Source organism: Cyclopterus lumpus, chromosome 4 (genome assembly GCF_009769545.1).
Source record: "Cyclopterus lumpus isolate fCycLum1 chromosome 4, fCycLum1.pri, whole genome shotgun sequence".
Classification (NCBI taxonomy): Eukaryota; Metazoa; Chordata; class Actinopteri; order Perciformes; family Cyclopteridae; genus Cyclopterus; species Cyclopterus lumpus.
Window position 1 is genome coordinate 5,563,886 of NC_046969.1, and position 19,473 is coordinate 5,583,358.

At 41.2% G+C, this 19,473-nt stretch overlaps 1 protein-coding gene across 2 annotated transcripts in view; it reads left to right on the forward strand.

Moving 5' to 3' along the window:
* The window catches only part of bcar3 (BCAR3 adaptor protein, NSP family member), a 58,576-nt gene that overhangs the window by 8,672 nt on the left and 30,431 nt on the right, over nt 1-19,473 (forward strand). Inside the window, exon 3 of one of the 2 annotated variants that reach the window (XM_034531519.1) lies at nt 4,596-4,710. In XM_034531519.1, coding sequence (XP_034387410.1) covers nt 4,596-4,710 — 115 coding nt within the window. Of the gene's footprint in view, nt 1-4,595; nt 4,711-13,578; nt 13,730-19,473 lie in introns of those variants that run through there. The other variant, XM_034531520.1, reaches the window with a different exon arrangement.

Consider the following 19,473-nt stretch of genomic DNA (forward strand, 5'->3'; position numbering starts at 1 on the left):
GATCAAGCACAACAAAGCTGGACAACTAGAGGTACGGAATAGACAGGAGTTTTTATACCCTTCAATTCACTCTACCATCAGCCCAGACCTCATCTCCAAAGGGGTCGCAGTGGTGCACTTCCACCTTTTGTTTTGTGTTTGCTTGTCAAGAAAATGCCAGGATTGGTTGTTTACGGTGTTTTACCGTAAACCAAAACAGGTCTGTCCTTTTTCAGTCTCCAACTGTTTGACATTCAACTACAGCATAACCAGTTTTTCATTATCTATCCTCACAAATAACTACTGAGACGACTCGTTGTGGTTCTAAAATTAAGCACAATTCAGATTTTGCATGAACTATGTTTCATCATCTTTATTTGGGAACTCATTTGCCGGGTGAAATTTGAAGTTTCCAGAACAGCTGCCATGTTTTTCGATCGGGAAACCTGGGCAAAACCCAAACACATCCCAATGATTGTTTACAGTGCATTGTATTGATTCAAGTGGGGGTCAAGGGGGCACTAGTAGAAACAAAATTGTAGTAGATAATGATGCAATTGTACGCACTGCCAACTGGGTAAAGAGCAGAACTTCGTTTTAACAAGCTGCCAAAACCCCCAAAAATGAAGATGCAGGTAATAAAACTTGAGGCATAGCAGGAAGAATGTCAAAGAAATGGCTCTTTTTTGAGAGTCAGCGCATAAAGCTGTCACTATCTGAATGGCCAGACTGTAAACATGTCTGTTTAAAGGGGGGGTTTCAGTAAATGTTGTATAGGAATGCCAACTGTTGTTGTTGTTAAGAGTGTTTCCCACCACAGCTTAATACAGCAGCCTAATAAAACTTCATCACAGGCCTAATAGACTAGATGCACAGTGATGGGGGGCCTGTTTTAACATCCAACCATTAGCTAACTTCAATCTGGACATTGCACAGCCATTGGCTAGGAGATGGGATTAATTAGCCAATAAAACATGAATTATTCCATTACCTCCTACTAATGTATACCCAGAATGCATTGGTGTAATTAGTGAGGGCATAATGGGAAAAAGCTTAAGAAAAATGAGGGGAAAGGGGCAAGGAGGAAGATACAGAGAAAACAAGGTGAGACAAAGTGTTGTTTTAGTCTTGTTTAACCATAATAGAGTTTGGATTGAAGTTTCTGTGTGAAAGTTAGATATGACTTTGTGAGCTTAAATCTACAAATCCAATCAGTACATTCCCCTGTCCGCTGAGAGAAACTGCATATGGACTGGAGGGACATTTCAGAATTGCCCCGATCAATATTTGTTGAGCAAACTTCTCAAATAACATTTCGCATTATCTTCTGTCGCACACGCACAGAGAGAAACCGAGAAGAGCGGACTGAGGAGCAGAAATGCGCTTCTGGTGTGATCATCATGGCCGTAACCAGCTGTGAGGTCATCGAGGTCCCGACCTCGGGATGTATTTCTTAAACAGCCCCCCCACACCCACCCCGCCTCTCTGCATCTCACTGAAACCGCTTGAGACTGACAGCGAGGTGACACCGCGGCGTCTCCACATAAATCTGAATGTAAACTAAATTCATACTTTGTGATTCATGCACAGCGTGTAAAGGTGATCTAAAACAATTGGCGCGTGCCATTCTTTAATGCTATTTGATGTTATATTTCTACAACTGATGATGATCATTTCATCAGATGCTCCACATAATCCACGTAGCAGACAGTCTGGTGTTATGCACTCAGACAACCCTAAACTGTTATTTTAAATTGAGGTTTTTAAAGGCAGACTAATCAACGTAGATCGTGCTGAGAACACCATTTGAATTAAAGTGTTCCTACTGAAAAGTTAAAGGGTAAATGTATGTTTGATGGAACTGTTCAGCTGCCGAGTAATGGCTCCCCTTTTATTTCAGTTTAGGCTATAAATTGTTATTACATTTATGGGAATATTTAAATGATAACGTAATTCACACATCTCTATAAATATAGTTAAAATGTGGAGCCATTATTTAGCAGAGGTATATCTTATACACGCCGAGAATTACAAGCACCTGAGACCAAGTGAGTGTGAAGTGAGTGTTAAATGTATCAAAATCATCCAATTCCCCTCAAAACGGCCAGAAATATCAACTGGTAACATTGTTTGAATGTTACATCCATGAAATGAATGCTGTCAACTCTAGACAGCTCAAAATATCTGCTGCGAACATTGGTTGATCCTAAATGTATGTAAATGTATGTAAAGGAACGTAATAGGCGGATGCATTATGTGGCAATATTGATATTTTATCTGCCAGGATTTGCTTCTCCTTGTTATTTCAGTCAAGATTAATGTTACATGAAGAGGTTTACAACTAAATAAAAATGTATTTCACTCAATATTGAGGTGAATAGGTGCCACCTAGCACATTTAAAGAGGTTAAAGACAAGTGTCTCTGTACAGAGTAATTGAGATTATAGAGCGCATAAGGACTAAAATTCATACTCTAATCCCCGCTTGACCATTGTCCATGCATATTGAGCTCAGCTCAGTGGCTCCGAGACATCCAGTCTGAGTTATTAAAACAAACTCAGCCAACATCTTCGTATCAGCTTCATGAACGTAAAGTGTCCAAAGGGCATCTCCAAACTCTTTTTTATGAGTATTTGTGATTATACCTATGAGCTACAATATTTGCAGGTGCACCTCTGACGAGCCAAAAAAACGGTGAGCCAATTTGACATTTAATTCCAATATGTAACTTAATGGAATGATGAATGTTTAGCGCTCATCTCCACATGGCCACATGGTCTGCATACCTGGAGTGAATGTGACCATCACTAAACTACACAAAGACAATGTTCACGCTCTGTAGAGCTGCAGAACCACATCTACAGGCTCATTTGATTAATTTTAACATCAGACATTTTTGATTTATGGCCCAGTGCTGTCTGTACCACACTGCTCTGCTGTTTCAACATTCACGAGGGGCAAAACCAACATTCACAACTGCTACATCAACTCTCTCTGAGGACTGGTATGAGAGATCACAATGTTGTTCTGGAGAAGAAAGACAAAAAGAAAACATGTCAAGTTGCTGCTGCACACAGAGAGAGACGAGAACGACAGAGATTCTGAGATAGATTAGGCTTGTGATATGCCCGCCATGTCTTACACACACACACACATACACACACACACACACACACACTGTCAGCATCATGGTGTGTGTGTTACTCTTGTTAAAATTAGCAGAACTAATACAGGTCTTCTTCTTTAAGCTACTAACATGTAATTCCTGAGCTGTCTCAGCACGTTGACCACATTGACCGCGTGTGTGTGGGTGGGTTTGTGTGTGTGTGTGGGTGTGCGTGCATGTGTGTGTGTGTGTGTGGAGTTCCATTAATGTTCAAGGTTGAGTTCTGGTTCAATACTTAGTGGCTATTTGAGGGGTCGTCCATGTTAATACCATAGTGAGGGTTGAAGTGAGGCGAGGTGTGTGTGTGTTTTTGGTGTGCGTGTGTTTAAGACAATGCTATAATGACAGGAGCAGGATGAGGGGAGGAGATGACACACTTTTGGAAGACAGGAGGTCACCAGTGGTCTCAGCTCTCTTGGAGCCACCAACCTGTCTAGACAAAGTGTGCGTAACTTATCTTCTAGACAACAGTAGTATCTTTCCTGTTTATGGAACTCTAAGTCAGTTGTTAGTACTCATGTTCTGGATGTTGCATGAATATCTTTTTATATTAGCCGTGTGTTTAAGGTTCAACGTTCCAACTTGTTTGCGATTGGCCAGCGAGTGTCCTTTAAGTGGTGCATTGAGACACCTCACACATAGCCGTAGTCAACAGCTTAACCTCTAACACAAGGGTGTCAAACACGCGGCCAGAGGTAAATGAGAAGCCCGTACGCTTGTTGTGTTCACTGCACCTTTCAGTGCTCAAGGAGTATAATATTCAACGCCTCTATCAGACTCACCAGGACGAGAAATACAAAAACTTGTGAGAACAGACATGAATGACAGTCTCATGCTCATCATCGGTTCTGCAAATTGATTGTTCATTTATTGTGAAAGCTTTCTGAATATACTTGTCCTTCTTTACACAAAAGCAAAGGGAACCGTTTAGAAGTGCTGTTGTTCCTAGATTATGGATATAGGATGCAATGTAACTGTAACTGTAACTGTGACTGCGTCCCATACTTCTTTCAGACCAGAGGAGTGACCCTGGAAATGTTGTTCTTCATACGATATGATATTTTACGGAACATTATTCCTAATTCTTTGTGCGTTTTCCAGGAATGTCCAGCAACGCGTATCAATTTCCGCTTGTCAACAAAAACAGCTGGGTCAGGCTTAGGCAACACAACTACTTAGTCATTAGTAAAAACAAGTATTAGACTCAATGTCATAAGTACACTGCAATTATCAGAACAAAACAAACATTAAGGCTCCCTCCTGTGGCTCGTTGGTATGCTGGACATTAACAAGTGTTTAATAAAAAAAACGATGGAAGAAATTCAGCGAATTTATGTGGTGACCCAAATAAATCCACCTGTGGCCCTTCTGTGGGTCCTGACCCAGGCTTTGAAGATGAAAGCACCATCACTTTATATTAACTTCAAGTTTCTGTTTCTGTGTTTTCCAGGACCTGCTCCACCTCTCAGAGTATGACCTCTTGGAGCTCGGAGTCCACAATCACCTCCACCGCCTGCACCTTCTCACCTCTCTGCGCCTCATCCAGGAGCGAGAGAGGAGGAGAGGTAGTCACACACACACACACACACACACACACACACACACACACACACACACACACACACACAAACAAACATTATCTTTCCTTATCTGTTCCATCAGGTTGTTGATTCTGGCTCCATGTTTGAGTCTCAAAGACTCAAAGTTTTTCTGTCGACCCGAGCCCTATTACATCGGGCCCCTCACAGCCAGGTGAGCTGCAGGGAGCCCCAGTAATGCATAAGTGTTGTTAGTGATTTTTATGTTTTTATTTGTATTGCCCATTTCTAAACTACACTGAACGTTGTTGTCAACCAAACACAATCCAGCAAGTCTCTATGGTGAAGTGGGCAAAGCACAACTAATTCCACTGAATAGAAAAACTATTATAAATCAATTCATGATATATTGACTATTGTGAGTGGTTGTTTGAGAAGCCACACCATGATTTAGGACAGCAGTCAGATTAGTAAACAGTACATGTAATTGCAACCACTGCTTTTAGCTTTAACGGATGTTAAAATGCAGTGTGACCAGCTATGCAGATGGAATGCAGCGAGGGTCACAGCTTTCCCAGGCCCCCTTATTCCACGCTCGCCGAAATACCGAGATGGTAAACTTTTGGGATCGACTGCGACTCAAGTCGTTCACCTTTTGAAGGTGTTGGGGAGGTCCGCAGCATTCCGTATATATATATATATATACTGTCACAGATGTCACAGAAAAGACTGATCACGAAACGGGGATCACAGGACATATGGTGCGGGGGAGGAGCTTAATATAACATCTGAACTGCGACGTCTTAAGTGAGCCCAAAAAACTCAAAACGCTCTTCCAAAAGGACTTTGTTTCCCTTACTTATGCACAGCTGAAGGTAGACAGCAAAAGGGGACAGAGAGGGCACGACGGGCAGCAAAGGGGTCTGTCTTTTGTCTTCTCTTCTGGGTACACAGGGAGCAAGACAGAGACAGATAGCATTAGTGTCATGTAAAGACATGCTGATGCCTGGAGGGTCATGTGGTGGGGACACACACACACACACACATACACACACGCACACACACACACTACCAAAGCTGTCAGTAAATAAGGAGAGGAGTGCTGAGGCCTGCAGTCCCGCTGGGTTTAATCACTTCTAGGAGTGTATGTGTGGACGCATGGAGATGTGTGTGTCAGTCTGTGCGGGACTGCCTGCTTTATTGGCCCAGTTTCCCATGCATTATCCTGTGAAATCTAGCTGTCGTCTTGGTGACTGCCTGAGCCCTGCAGAAGTCCAGTTTATCCCAAGTGGAGACATTATTTTCGTGAATCTTCTGAAGCTAATATGTAGTATTTGACTTGTTGACCCCTGCAGCTGTTCTCGCATCATATTACAGGTATAAATATACCGGGAACAAAATCAAAAGAGGTGTATGGGCAAAATGTGCATTTTGCGACCTTAAAGAGTGCGTCACATTTGCTTCAATCCGCAATGTGGACAAGTTCTCTTGTCTAACTAGACTGTTTAGAGTTGCTAAAGGAATCTCATAGTAAACCCATGGAGCCTGCTAGCCCATCTGGGATGGAGTGTCTTACAGACCTCAACACGTGGTGAGCATAAAAGTGTTTCACTTACAGCACCGTGTTTGGAAGAAGTTACGTTTTGTGCACATAAAATGTTGTTGCTTGTCATTTCCTTTGTCGGTCTATAACAGTGTTAAGAGGCAATAAAAGTGCCGTAAGTCTCTGAAATCCGAATTGAAGAAATGAAATGGTAAGAGTAACTGTTTGAAGAATGGATAAGCCTATAGGGTTAGGGTTAGGGGTTAGGGTTGTGAAATCAACACTATGGCATGTTTTACTGTAGTGGTTGATTTACTAAAGAAACGGATCAGGGCGACCTAAACCTAAACCTAAAACCATCTGAAATATAAACCAGTTCCAGCATACCAGCATGCCAGGCTCCAAAAGAACAGAAGCCAATGTTCTGATGTCATATATTTTCAAACAAGCCATAATTGTATAATTTAATTAAATTGGCCAGCTTAAAGTTTTAATAAGAAATGATGCTTGAACGGAAAGTCTCATTGTGTACTTTATACAAACATTTGCAACTCATCTAGCAAGTCTGCCTATATATCCTTTCATTCTTGAAAGTGAGTTTGAGTTTGTGAGCGTAGAGTGGAAGTAAATTTAACAAAAACAATACCTTGCAATCGGCTGACATTCAAAGAGTCACATAGTTTTGTCGCAAAGATAAAGAAGAAATGATAAACTACCGTGGGCACTGAAAGTAGAAACACTTAAATCGACAGCCAATTAAAAAAAGAAATGATAAAATCACATTGATCTGTGAGTGAGGAGTACAGCAAGTGATGTTGACCAAAGGCATATAAAATACATGAGTACACGGTCACATTCCTGAGATCTCTGTGTGGCCGCTAGTGTCGCCCCAACCTGCAGGTTGAAAACAGCCTCTAGTTGAAATCACTCAGTCACCAGCTACTGTGGTATTATCTGTCTGCCTGGCAGTCTGCCAACCCTATCATTACCACAAAGGCCAGATTTGTTCAGCTAATGGTATCCTTCACACACACACACACGCACGCATGCACACACGCACACGCACACACACACACACACACACACGCACACACACACACACACATGCACATGCAGCATCCTACAATATTGTTAACTCAACACTCGTCCCAGATAAGAGCATTCCAGTGAGAGCACCTTCAGGATGAAACACACAGCGTCCTGGCACATATTGGTTTCATCATATTTATATTTGTTGGCTACAGTATGGGAGTATGCGGCCATAATACGAATATGTGTGTGTGTGTGTGTGTGTGTGTGTGTGTGTGTGTGTGTGTGTGCCAGGTACTTTCCTCGTTGGCAGGACTTAAAATGCAGCAGAGAAGTAGAGATGCTCCAATTAGAACAATTAGACGGTAAAATGTGAGGATCAGTAAAACACATGCTCATATTTCACATATTTGAGGCATTTTAGTTTCAGCTTACAGTGTGTGAGTTACAGTTGTTGCTGAAGTGCTGATGCTGTTCTGTGGATACTAATTAACTCCATAGCTGTGTTCTTGTTTGTAATTGTATGTTGAAAATCGGCCAATAATGTCTGGTTATTGCTACTTTTAGTAGCATTGATGCTAAGCTGCAGTTTGCTGCTTGAATAAAATGGCAAAAAAATGAAATTCTGTAATCTCGCCAGAGGCAAACATAGGCAGAAGAAACCAATATTGTTCAATATTACCTGAGTATATTAATGGGTGATTCTCACCAGCACTGTCATGTACAACTGCTCGGTTTATTATATTGCTCTGATCATGTGAAAGCAGCAGTGCTTTTAACAGCCATGCACAATAACACACACACCTAGCAGGCATGGTTTTATCTAATCAGGCACCTGGTTCTGCAACAAATTAGTTTATGTTTTTCTCCACACCAAACAGGTCAGAGTTTAGAAAATACATGGATTAAACAAACAGATGACACGTGGTGACAACAGGTGTACTGATGGTCCAGACTCCTCCCCCACAATGTTCCCTATTATAATATTTCCTATTATTTCCTGAAATCACATAGAGAGAGGTTATTAGTCTCTTATTGGAGTATGCAATGAAAATATTAGTCATAAAGGCATCAACAAATTTACAAACAGCATGGCAGAATAGATACCGTATGTATTTAGCTGTTAAGCATGTGCTACAGTTTTTTGTTATTGTACTAATATTTTACTTAAATAGTGGTTGCAGTTCAACAATTCATAAAAGGAATTGTTATTTATTCTTTTTCCGGCTGACTGTCAGACTAGACAATAAAAGAAAATTCTATGGCATTAATTTAACCCTGAGCCAGGCCATACACATCCAACCATGTCACATCCACACAGTATTAGTAGTATTGAGCTGTTTATAAATGAATATACATATATATATATATATATATATATATATATATATATATATATATATGGACTGGCGGCCTGTCCAGGGTGTCCCCTGCCTTCGCCCTATGTCAGCTGGGATAGGCTCCAGCGCCCCCGCGACCCTAATGAGGATAAGCGGTATTGAAAATGGATGGATGGATGGATAATGTAAAGTATATATATTAAATTTATCAGAATCGGTATAGGGAGGGAAAATAAATGTTATCAAAGCATTTTTGCACTTTTTCCACTGAGCTCCACCAGCTGTTTTGTCCAAGGGGTCAGATCTGTTGTGTCTCTTCCTGAACTATATGAGCGGAGGAAGTGAGTAAGACAGACAACCCTCTGCTACGCTACGCCATGCTAAACAGGGCTTGACACAAGTTTGACATTGTTCCTATGTGTCTGAGAGAAAGAGAGACACAGCAGGTGTTCATGCAGACAGTTTGTTTGCTTGCTTGTTTGTTTCCCTGGTGGACAGTGTAGTTGCCATGGGGACAAAATACTTAACGGCGTTCAGTTCGGAGCAGCGTTGACACTAACACACATGCACTAGTGAGCTGTTGAAAAATGACCTGCAGCACCTCTGTGCGAATGGATCACTGCTTACATCACACTGGCAATATCCATAAAAACAAAATACACCTTAATTGTGAATGCAGAGATTTTAAAATCCACCACCTTTGCGCGTTAGATGATTTATGTTACATCCCACCGAGGAGTGCAGGCTGCACCAGGGTAATCTCTCTTGTGAAGGTTATAAAGTCATCAACATGACCGAGAGGTAATACGAAGTGTACTATAAACATGTTCCTCTGTCTGTCTGCGTGTGTCAGTAACACCAACGGTTATCTCTCCTATGTCAAAACAGGGATGATCCAGTTCCCAGAATTAGGCTGATCCAAGATAGGAACATCCCGAAAGCAGAAAAGTAACGCTGAGTCATTGGTTGCTAGTCTTTCTACATTTGGCTAAAATGTAGTTAATAGCAACTGACTGTAATCATTTTACTGGTGTACTGGTGTATCATATTTATGAAATAATAAACAATTGAATTCAATTAATTTAGTATAGCCCAAAATCCCAAATTGGCCTCTTTTTTTGCCAGTTTATTAGGTACACCTAGCTTAAACTAATGTTGTGTAATACAACAGGCCTGCTATGAATCTTAACTGTGTGAAGGTTATAATGTTCAGTTGTTGAGAGGTGTAGATTCATGTTGGAGGAGCATCATGTGGTGCGGTTTAAGTGATTTAAATTATACAGTGAGGGGTTTCTGTTATTCAAAGAAATGGGGTTAGACTGCACTGGGTTTAGCTGCACCTAACAAACTGGCAACTGAGTGTGTATGCAGGCAATCAAAAGAAAAAGTTTCAGTAACTTTCAGTCAGTCGTGCAGGCCTGTTCCTTCCTTGTTCTTATTATAGAACCGAGTAAACGTTGCAATGAGGTAGAAACAGTCAGTAAAGTCGTGTTCAATACAATCCTTCTGCTCCTCTAAAAGAAAAAGCCGTCGTTCAAACTAAATGACAAAACACATTGTCAGTCAGTGCCCTCCAGAACGGCCCGTCTGTTCGGGACCCAAATAGAGGAATACTGTTGGTCACTCATTCATATGACATTTTGTATTGCTATAGCAACATAACTTCACCTGCCATTGCTTCTGAGAGACAGCGGTCTCTTCTGACACGTCTCGTCAGATATGTTGTTTTAGGCATTGAACGCATGGTCGACGCTGTCCTTTTTCTGGTGAGGACACCACCAGTGAGTGTCACCCAAGTGAGGAAACAGTCATTTTGGTACAATATATCATAAATATATAAATGGGACCTTGTTCTGTGTGTGAGCTTTTGTTCACGGTTCTTTTAAAATACATTAAAGTCATTAAATTACAAAAATCCCAGTTCTTATAGTACTTCTTTACAATTGCTCTAGGCCACTGCATGTTGCAACCTTTACAGATTCATATTACGCAGAAGCTGCCATGAATCATGAGTGTTGCTCCTGTGAAATTATGCAGCATTGAGGTTCATTTAAATAGCCGACACGACTCATCAACTAACTGTCTAGAACTTTTTTTAACTTTTGTTTAGAAACCATGATCGCATGAGTCAGAAAAATGTGCAGATGTCATTCCACCTGAACAGATTTGGAACGATTAATTTTTTTATCGTAAGACCACAGGAATGAGGAGCTGCCAAAACATTTAACTATTTACACTTCACACTTTTCTGATCAGAAACACTCACATGGAAACACACGCGCATGTACACACAGATCTATAAAGGAAAAGGGGAGTGAGCGGGGAGGATGAAATCGGGATGAGAATGTTCCTCGCACAGTTCATATCTTCATACTGAGGACTGAGAGGAAAACAACACATCTCCGCGGAAAGGAACCAAAATGAAAGCAAAAGAACAAATGTTTGCTAATACCACAGCTTATAATAAACCGGTTTAATCAAATACAATTATGTGCAGGTGGGTTTTCAAGAAGGTGGGGAAGCCAAACCTATCTATTTAATGGTTTGGGACACACTGATGCCCTGAGGTGGAGTGGTGGTCAGTGTTTGTAAATGGCTGACTCAGCGAGGCGTTGTGCCAACGCGCTGCGCTGCCTTAGTGCCGAAGCAAGGCTTGGCCTGAGGAACTCACATTAGCAGGAAGTGCAGGACATGGCTGTAATGATGTGTCACTCTTCAAACTCCTTTTTAAAGAAGCAGTAAAGTAATCGTTTTCATCTTTAAACTTTTCTTAAGTTGAAGATCAAGCCCTAATATTGTAGGCTTCCTGTGCAGTGCAATTAGTCTGTAGACGGCATAACACGTCTAAAAATACTGCGTTAAGTAGAGGAAATGCCACTGTTCATCACAATGGGACATCCTGCTGTGCCCTTTCATGTATGATCATAAATCTAATGGCTATAGCATGATCCCAAAGCAAAATAACTCTAACACAGAGGAACAAACAAACAACAACAACAACAATCTACACATTTTCATTCCAGATGAAGCTGCATCAGATTATGAGCATCGCGAGGATATAACCAGAACAAATGTGAGCATTACAGTCTATGGTGTGAAGCTAGAATCAGACGTTTGTCATTCGGCAAACAACTTGATAAGATCCTTCATCACAAGGACACATACTAGTCCCCCCCCCACACACAAACACACCTCCCCCCCACCGCCTGATGCCCCTATTATTGGAGACATTGGGGAGTTTCAGGAGATGATTACAGATTACCCTCCTTGACTCACTGTACACCTTCCTGGAAATACCACCCTCACACACACAAAGATTTTCACAGGCCTGTGTGAAATAGTACTGAGATTTACTCAGTGGAAAAATATGAAATTCAAGAGTCCGAGCTCGGCTTTGCCGTTCAAGCTGCGCTCCCCGCTCACATTGCGGTTGCTTGTTCTGAGGTTACATTCAATTTGATCAAAAATCAGTCATAGTTGTTCCCACCCTTCTTGCTCATAACCAATTGAGGTTACGCAATGCTGTACTTCACAAAAGAACTGATAAAAGATATCAAAATCAGAATCCAAATCCAAATTTAAATGAGAATCTGAATCTGAATCTGAAGTGTTTATTGCCGAGTACGTTGAACATACGAGAAATTTGACTCGGTGAAAGGTGCATAACAATAAATATAGACATAGAATACTAATATAATAAAAACGATAAACATGCAAAATAATGCACATTATTTAGGTGGCATAATGCTGTTTTTATTATTTGCAACCTCTTAGATTATTTAATGACCCCTTGGTGTCCCGACTTCCTATCATAGTAAAAACTGGCATAAGAAATTTGGTAAAGAAAATGCTTTAACACCCCCATGTACAATTTGTACAGTTTTGTGGATAGTTTTTGTGGCTTATGACATTTTACTTGACAAGTTATCTGCTGTGATCGGTAACAGTGAGGCAGGAAGTAGGAGTGGCCTGACAATTAAACAGATGGTAAGCCTTACTACTAACAGTGTCGGCCCTCATGCACTTAAATCTTCACTAATGTCATGTGAATAGCTCAAAGATCAAAAGGCCGACATGTTGTGTGGCAGCATCTCTCCGTGTGTGTCTGTCCGATGTGGGACATCTGATCATCTCGGACTTCACAGCGGCAGGAAGGGCTCCTTGTATTGTCTGAAAGTAAACAAAAACGTGCACACACATGCACGTGTCTGGGTGTTATCAACTCTAGACAATACAGAGGAGGAGGAGGACAAAGACAGGAGAGAGTGTTGACTTGAGGTCCAGTCAGCGCGCACATACACATACACACATACAAACACACACACACACACACACACACACGCACACACACACACACACACATACAAACACACACACACACACACACACATGCACACACACACACACTCAACATGACCTCATACCTGATGCAATGACATAAGTAGAGCTATTTTACATGTTTCTACTTCATTAGATGACATTTGATTGTTTCCGCCAATGTTCCCTCCATATTTGAAAGCTTTGTTATAAGAACACTCAAAGTAGATTTTAAACCGGGATGCTGAGCTGATTTATGTTTCACTTAATTCTCAGTCAAGCAGTTAAAACTCAATCCCCTCTCTGCATTTAGCAACATTCAGTCACATCTAAATCTTCTCTAAGCACCAGAGCAGTTGGTGGTGTTGGTGGAAGAGGTCCCAAACAAAAAGACTTGGAGCATGAAATATGAGGCTGTGCAGGGAACACGGAACGAGGAGGAGGTCGTAGTGGGGGAGTGGAGGGCAGGGAGAGTTTTGTTCTGGAGTTGGGGGGCTGGGGGGTAGGGGGCAAGAGACAACTCAGCTAAAACAGAAAGAAAGAAAACTCCTCCCAAGCACTGTGGTGGAAGAGGAGGGGCTGGGTGCTCACAAATCACTCCCCAGTGAGAGAAAGAGGAGGGCAGGGCTTCTGATTGTGCATCGCTACTTGTTGTTGCCTGTCTGAAGGAGCGCGAGTGTGTAGTCTTCCAGTCGATCAGCCAGTCAGTCCCTCAAGTCATTCAAACAAACTATGACATGGGATCATTTCCATAGAAGTATATACATCTAAAAGATAAAGAAGCGCAAAGGTCGGGAGCCGGAGGTCACACTGACAGGTAGGAATGAAAGTCTGTGTTAATGCGAGCGTGCGTCGATATACATTAGATGTGTGGAGGAATGTGTGGAGACAGTTATCTTAATGGTCATCTTTCCCTCTGGATGCATTTTCATTCGCCTCAGCTTTTCTGACTTCTGACTCATTATCTAAGCTACAAGTTAGAAATAGAAAATGTTACTTTTCTTCTTCTCTTTCTGTGGTGCATGTTTCACCACACTCCCATGCCTCCTCTTCGCCTCTCCGCGGTCCCTTTCTCCATCCCCTTTGGTTGGATTGTTTACACCTCGCAAGTGAGTTAGATGATTTGCTCAGGGACTTTTTGAGCAAAAGGTCCCCTTCCCAAGACACTGGGTGTGACTGTGGTTCCTGGGTTTGGTGGTGCTAACTGTAGAAACCCCAGCAGGAAGTAATTACATGAAATATGACAGATAAGATCAAGAGCTTTAGTCAAGGTGTTTTCTTGTTTATTTCTTTGTCAATGTGAGGCTCTAATCAAATGGCTCCTTGCTCAAGAAACACTATGACAGGTTCAATGTGTGACCTTTCAGTTATGAGAACACATCTTTAAACAGTAAGCCACCCACGGGATGATAACAGAGGCCGACGTGTGTGTGTGTGTGTGTGTATGCGTGTATGTGTGTTGTGTTACTTTCCCCAGTGGGATGAGGTTGTTGGTATTACAGCCAGCCGTCAAGACTATGTGACTTGTAGTCTTCACAAAGCCTGACTGGGTTGTAAAGTAAAAAAAACTAATATATTTTTTAAGACCATGATGTGAGTATCATTTTGGTATAACTAACTTTAGCAATTTTAAACATTACTGCATTTCAGAGGAGAATGTTGTACTTGTAGGCGAAGATTGAACATTGAACAAGTATACGATAAGCATGTAGTGGAGCCAGCTAGCTGTTCAAAAGTCATATAAAATCAATTTACCGGCACCTCTAAAGACGATCTATCCTGTCTAATTCATATTAGAACCAAAGATGTCAACGCGACAATTGTTGGTTTAACAGGGAGTTAAGTGCTGGAACTATTTCTTAGCTAGGCCATTGACTTCATGGAGTCCTGTCATCACCTGCTGGTCCGAGCTTCATATTTAGCATTCAGACAAAAGAGTGGCGTTGATCTTCTCAATATGCATCTAGAAGTTACAGATTAAAGACATTTAGGATGTTAGGTGGGAAAAATAACAGATTACTTCTATATGGTACTATTGTTGTTTTAACTTAATTATGGAACTAAATACTTCTTCCACCACTGACTGCTTCTTCTCTGTGTGACTGAGTGACTGTGCGATGATCAGTGACTGTACATAGACACACTCACTCTGTCTGTCTCTGTGAAATAACACACGCTATGGCTGTGGGATTTAATAAAAGCCTTATTAATATGTTGCACACATACTTCACACACACACACTAGTGGACCCACGCACAGAAGAGCGCAGTAGGACACCTCTCTCTCTCTTTCTAACAAAGGCTGGCTCTAAACAGCGGTCATGTGACAGTTGTTCCCATTGTTCACTTTTGGCCAGGGGTGGTTTTGCTAATGCACTGGTGTGTGTGTGCATGTGTGCGCTTGTGTGTGCATGCATGTGTGTGTGTTTGTGTGTGTGTGTGCCACAGCAGGAAGACACTTTCAGTCCGCCAGAGGAAAACCCTTATTCAACAAACATGTTGGTGTTGGTGTTCTCCTCCCTACTGTGTGTACGCTAAACAATAGACCAGTAATGCAACATGGAAAAGTTGCTGTTTAAACTCTATTTCATTTAGCAATTATATTACTGCTGAGGGTGTGTTTTGTATTATGTAAACCAGAGGACTTTTAAGATTCATTCAGTCAAACCTGAATCATGGTGCCAGTTTTTAAAACTGCCACTTCAGTGGATTAACAGCAAAGCCTACTTCCTATACTTATTCATGTGCATGGTGATCTAGAGAGACAGGGAAACATTACATTAAACAGGAAACTGTGTGTCCTCCAATATTGTGAGACAGACTTATAGATATAATTAGGTTTCTAGTGGAAAGGAAGAGAGATAGTTGTTTTATTGGCAATAATCCTTTCTTATGAGCTGGCTGCCGTCTAAATGTTTATACCGCCACTTCCTCTTCCTGTTAATCTGCGCTAGTTTCCCACCCAAGGCCTTGTGTATGTTTGTGGGAGTGTGTGCTGGCGTTCCCAACCCAAGGTCTTCACTGCTGTTGGTGACACAGCAAACCTCTCTTCAGAATATTTTGTCTTGTGTACCATGGTCAATGAAAATACTTCTGATTAGTTTCCAGGTGTCCATTAGTGGTGGAAGCTGCTGTTTTTTAAAAATATTTTGACACTGTATATTCCCACCAATTTTCTTCTCTATGAAGCCTGGTTCCAGACCTCTTGAGTTGGACTGGAGTCTGATAAACCGGACAATATTTCTACCACTATTAGCTATATAGAGATATATTGTAATGTGTATGTCAGTAAATATCAAGAAGCTGAAAATCCTGTCTCCGCCGGGCTATAGTCCACATCTTTTCAGGTGCTACGGCTAAGGTCCACAAAGATGACATCAAAGCAGCTATAATGGATTTTGTAGGTCAATTTACAAAAATACCTGATCATTATGATCATTATGACAAAGTATAAGTTAACTGTTCCTTGCAGCTGCTACGTCTGTGCTTCTAATTTGACTGAAGATGGCATTGGCGCAGCATCTATCACTACTCGTCGGTTAGGACAAGAAACAATCCGGCCCAACAGATATCAATGGAAACAAACACAATGTCCGTCTGGTTATCAGGTCATCCTTTGTCTCCCTCAGCATAGAATCAAGGTAGCCTGTGGAATAATAATAATAATAATAATAATAATAATAATAATAATAATAATAATTTAATTATATTTCTGAAGATCTTGTGTCAGTTTTTCTGTTGCAAATTTAATAGGCTTCGTCATTGCAATAAACTGTAGTTATTTAGTTAGTTCAGCTCACAATTAACGGTGCAGGCAACTGATTTTCAAGCTATTTGACTGGTTGCGTCTTATATATTCTTTAAAAAAAACTTTTCTCCTGTTTTATGTTCACAGGCTTGTACCTTTGACTTTTTAAGAGAGTTCCATGCCGATCCAAATCTTGAAAGTGCTTCATATAAGATATACTTGGTTGAAGTAGGAAGCGTGAGTTTTGCTTCCTGAAACCCTGGACACCAAAATAACTTTGCAACGCTATATCAGTACTTCTCAAACATATTTCCAGTCAAGAGTTCAACTGCTATCCTAAATCATTATGGAAGGTTGTTTACATTAAACTGTACCATTGCAACAAGAGTCATGCTTTATGCCGGGTTACCAGTTAACTCACTGTAGAAACTAACCTAAACATTGGTAAACAAACTACAAACTAAGTTTTAATGAAAATAACTTCTCTTTTTATTCCTTGGTAAATGGTAGACTTAGTGAAGGAAATGCCAGAGCTCCCTCTTCCTCTCTCTCTGTGTGTGTGTGTGAGTGTGATGCAGGGTGCTGAACAGCTGTAGGGAGGAGAGGATGATGCAGGGAGAGAGAAAGAGGAGAATAAAAAGAGCAAAGTATATTATTACGAGAGGTGGAAGGACAAAGGATAGAATGAAGATGACAAAGTGAGGAGGCAAAAGAAGAGCTGACATGATGGACAGACAGAAGGAGGGAGGGGATGTCTGTGTGGAGGGGAGGAAGATGGGGTGGCGGGCGTTAAAGATTGAGAAAGAAAGGGAAAGATGGATAAAGGTGAAATAAATAGTGTGGAGGGAGCAGATGGGTAAGACGCAGAGAGAAAAGGTTAAAAGAGAACAGTGAGTAAGAATGTCACACCTCCACTCGAAGTGGAAATGACTTCCTTTAACTCTTAGCATGAATAATTTATTCATAAGATTAATCAACAAAGTATTCATGTGCGTAAGTGCTGTCTGTCTGTGTTTTCACTCTGTGGATGAGGGTGTGTGTCTAGCAGATGGTCAGGGCCACACACACACACACACACACACACACACACACACACCCACACACATGCACAGAGCTGACCATCCCTGAGGGTCTTATAATAGGTTCTCCTCCTCCTGTAGTCGTTCTGCCCCTCAGAGGAATCCACACTCTGACCCAGCATGCCTTAGCAGGACTTTTACAGTGTGTGTGTGTGTGTGTGTGTGTGTGTGTGTGTGCGTGTATTCACTTTACTCGTCAGGCTGAAGAGTCTTGAGCTGGACAGCTGTTCCTTTCCCAAAACCTCTATTTGCATTTTAATTGACATTCATCATCACAAGCTGGTGACTCTGTTACCTCCTGCTGGAGTTGGGTTTAGTTCCACTTTATATTCTAGGTTTTCTGTATTCACTAAGCTCCAAAGCGTATGGATCTTTTGTGGAATATAGTTATATCTCCTTGATGTTTTTTTTATTTATCTACAAAGCTGAGGTAGCAGGGCTCTGAATTTAATCTGTTGCTTTGGCCAGTTGAAATGAATAACATTACCAGCAGCTGTCGCTAATCAATTTACAGATTGTAAGTAACTGGCCAAAGTAAAATCTGATTGGTTAATGTGCTTTCTGTGTCTCGGTAAAAGGTTGTTTGTAAGAGATACAAACGCACTCTGAAATCACAAATGAACAGAGCAGAGTTATGGAGCTTTTCTTGTAAAACAGTATCATACGATAGACTTAAAGAAAACAAATATAATTTAGTTAACTGATTAAATGCTATCAAACCCCAATCCTGCCCCCAGCAACATGCATCTTATATATGACATATGTATATGGTTTTCTATTATCCAGTTGTTCATTACCGAGTCCTCTTGTACAGCAGCAGATGTACAAGTTATTCAGAAAAAGCACTTCACACCGAGTTCACTCATTCCACAACAATATTTGAGTGTAGGAAGTAGTCCCAACATATTAGGAAATGTGCCTGTTTTCTTTCTAACTGCGAGTTAGATGAAACAATCAATATCATCCCTGTTCATATCGTGCAAAGTTACCTTCATGACATACTTTAGTTTAGTGGAAGCAGGGGCGACCACCAGCCTGGCTTCATGAAAGGGGACCTCTTAGAAATGCAAAGTGGTCCTTTCTTACACATCGATTGTTTGTAATGGCCAGCTATAGAACCAGGAAACAAAACCACTTTGGTTCTTGTATCTATTGGCTAGCTTGCTAACTAACAAGAATATACATGTAAACTGATCAAAACCATTGAAATGTGTATTTTTCCTCTTTTGGTGTAGGCTAGCTGTCTTTGTGCTAGGCTAGGCTTAACAGGTCCTGGACACACTCTAGCCTACTCTATGTAGATGAAGTGAATCTTATTGGCCTTTAAGCAAGAAAGCAGACAAGCATACTAAAACCAACATGTCATGAGTATTCATTTCCGTTTCATTTCTTCAAGTCGTGTTTCTCTCCGTCCTCACGTGACCGGCTGGTTACAGTCCTGTATCGCTACGCTGAGCCCATTTACAGGTTAGCTTGTCTTGGCCTTACTTGACCCGCTTCAACATGCTGCTTTGAGATATAGCTCAAACCATAGGAGTCATCACTGCACATTGTACAATCTGGTCGGATGGTCCTCATTTGCTAAGTACAAGACCGTGCTAGGCAGGTTACCCGTGTACATAAGCGCTACATTTGTATTTGTACAAAATACCTAGAACCGTATGTCCAATAATTGTTAGTCTATTTTGTTATGAATGATGTTCTTACAACAATGTGTAACTGTCAAGTCCTGTTG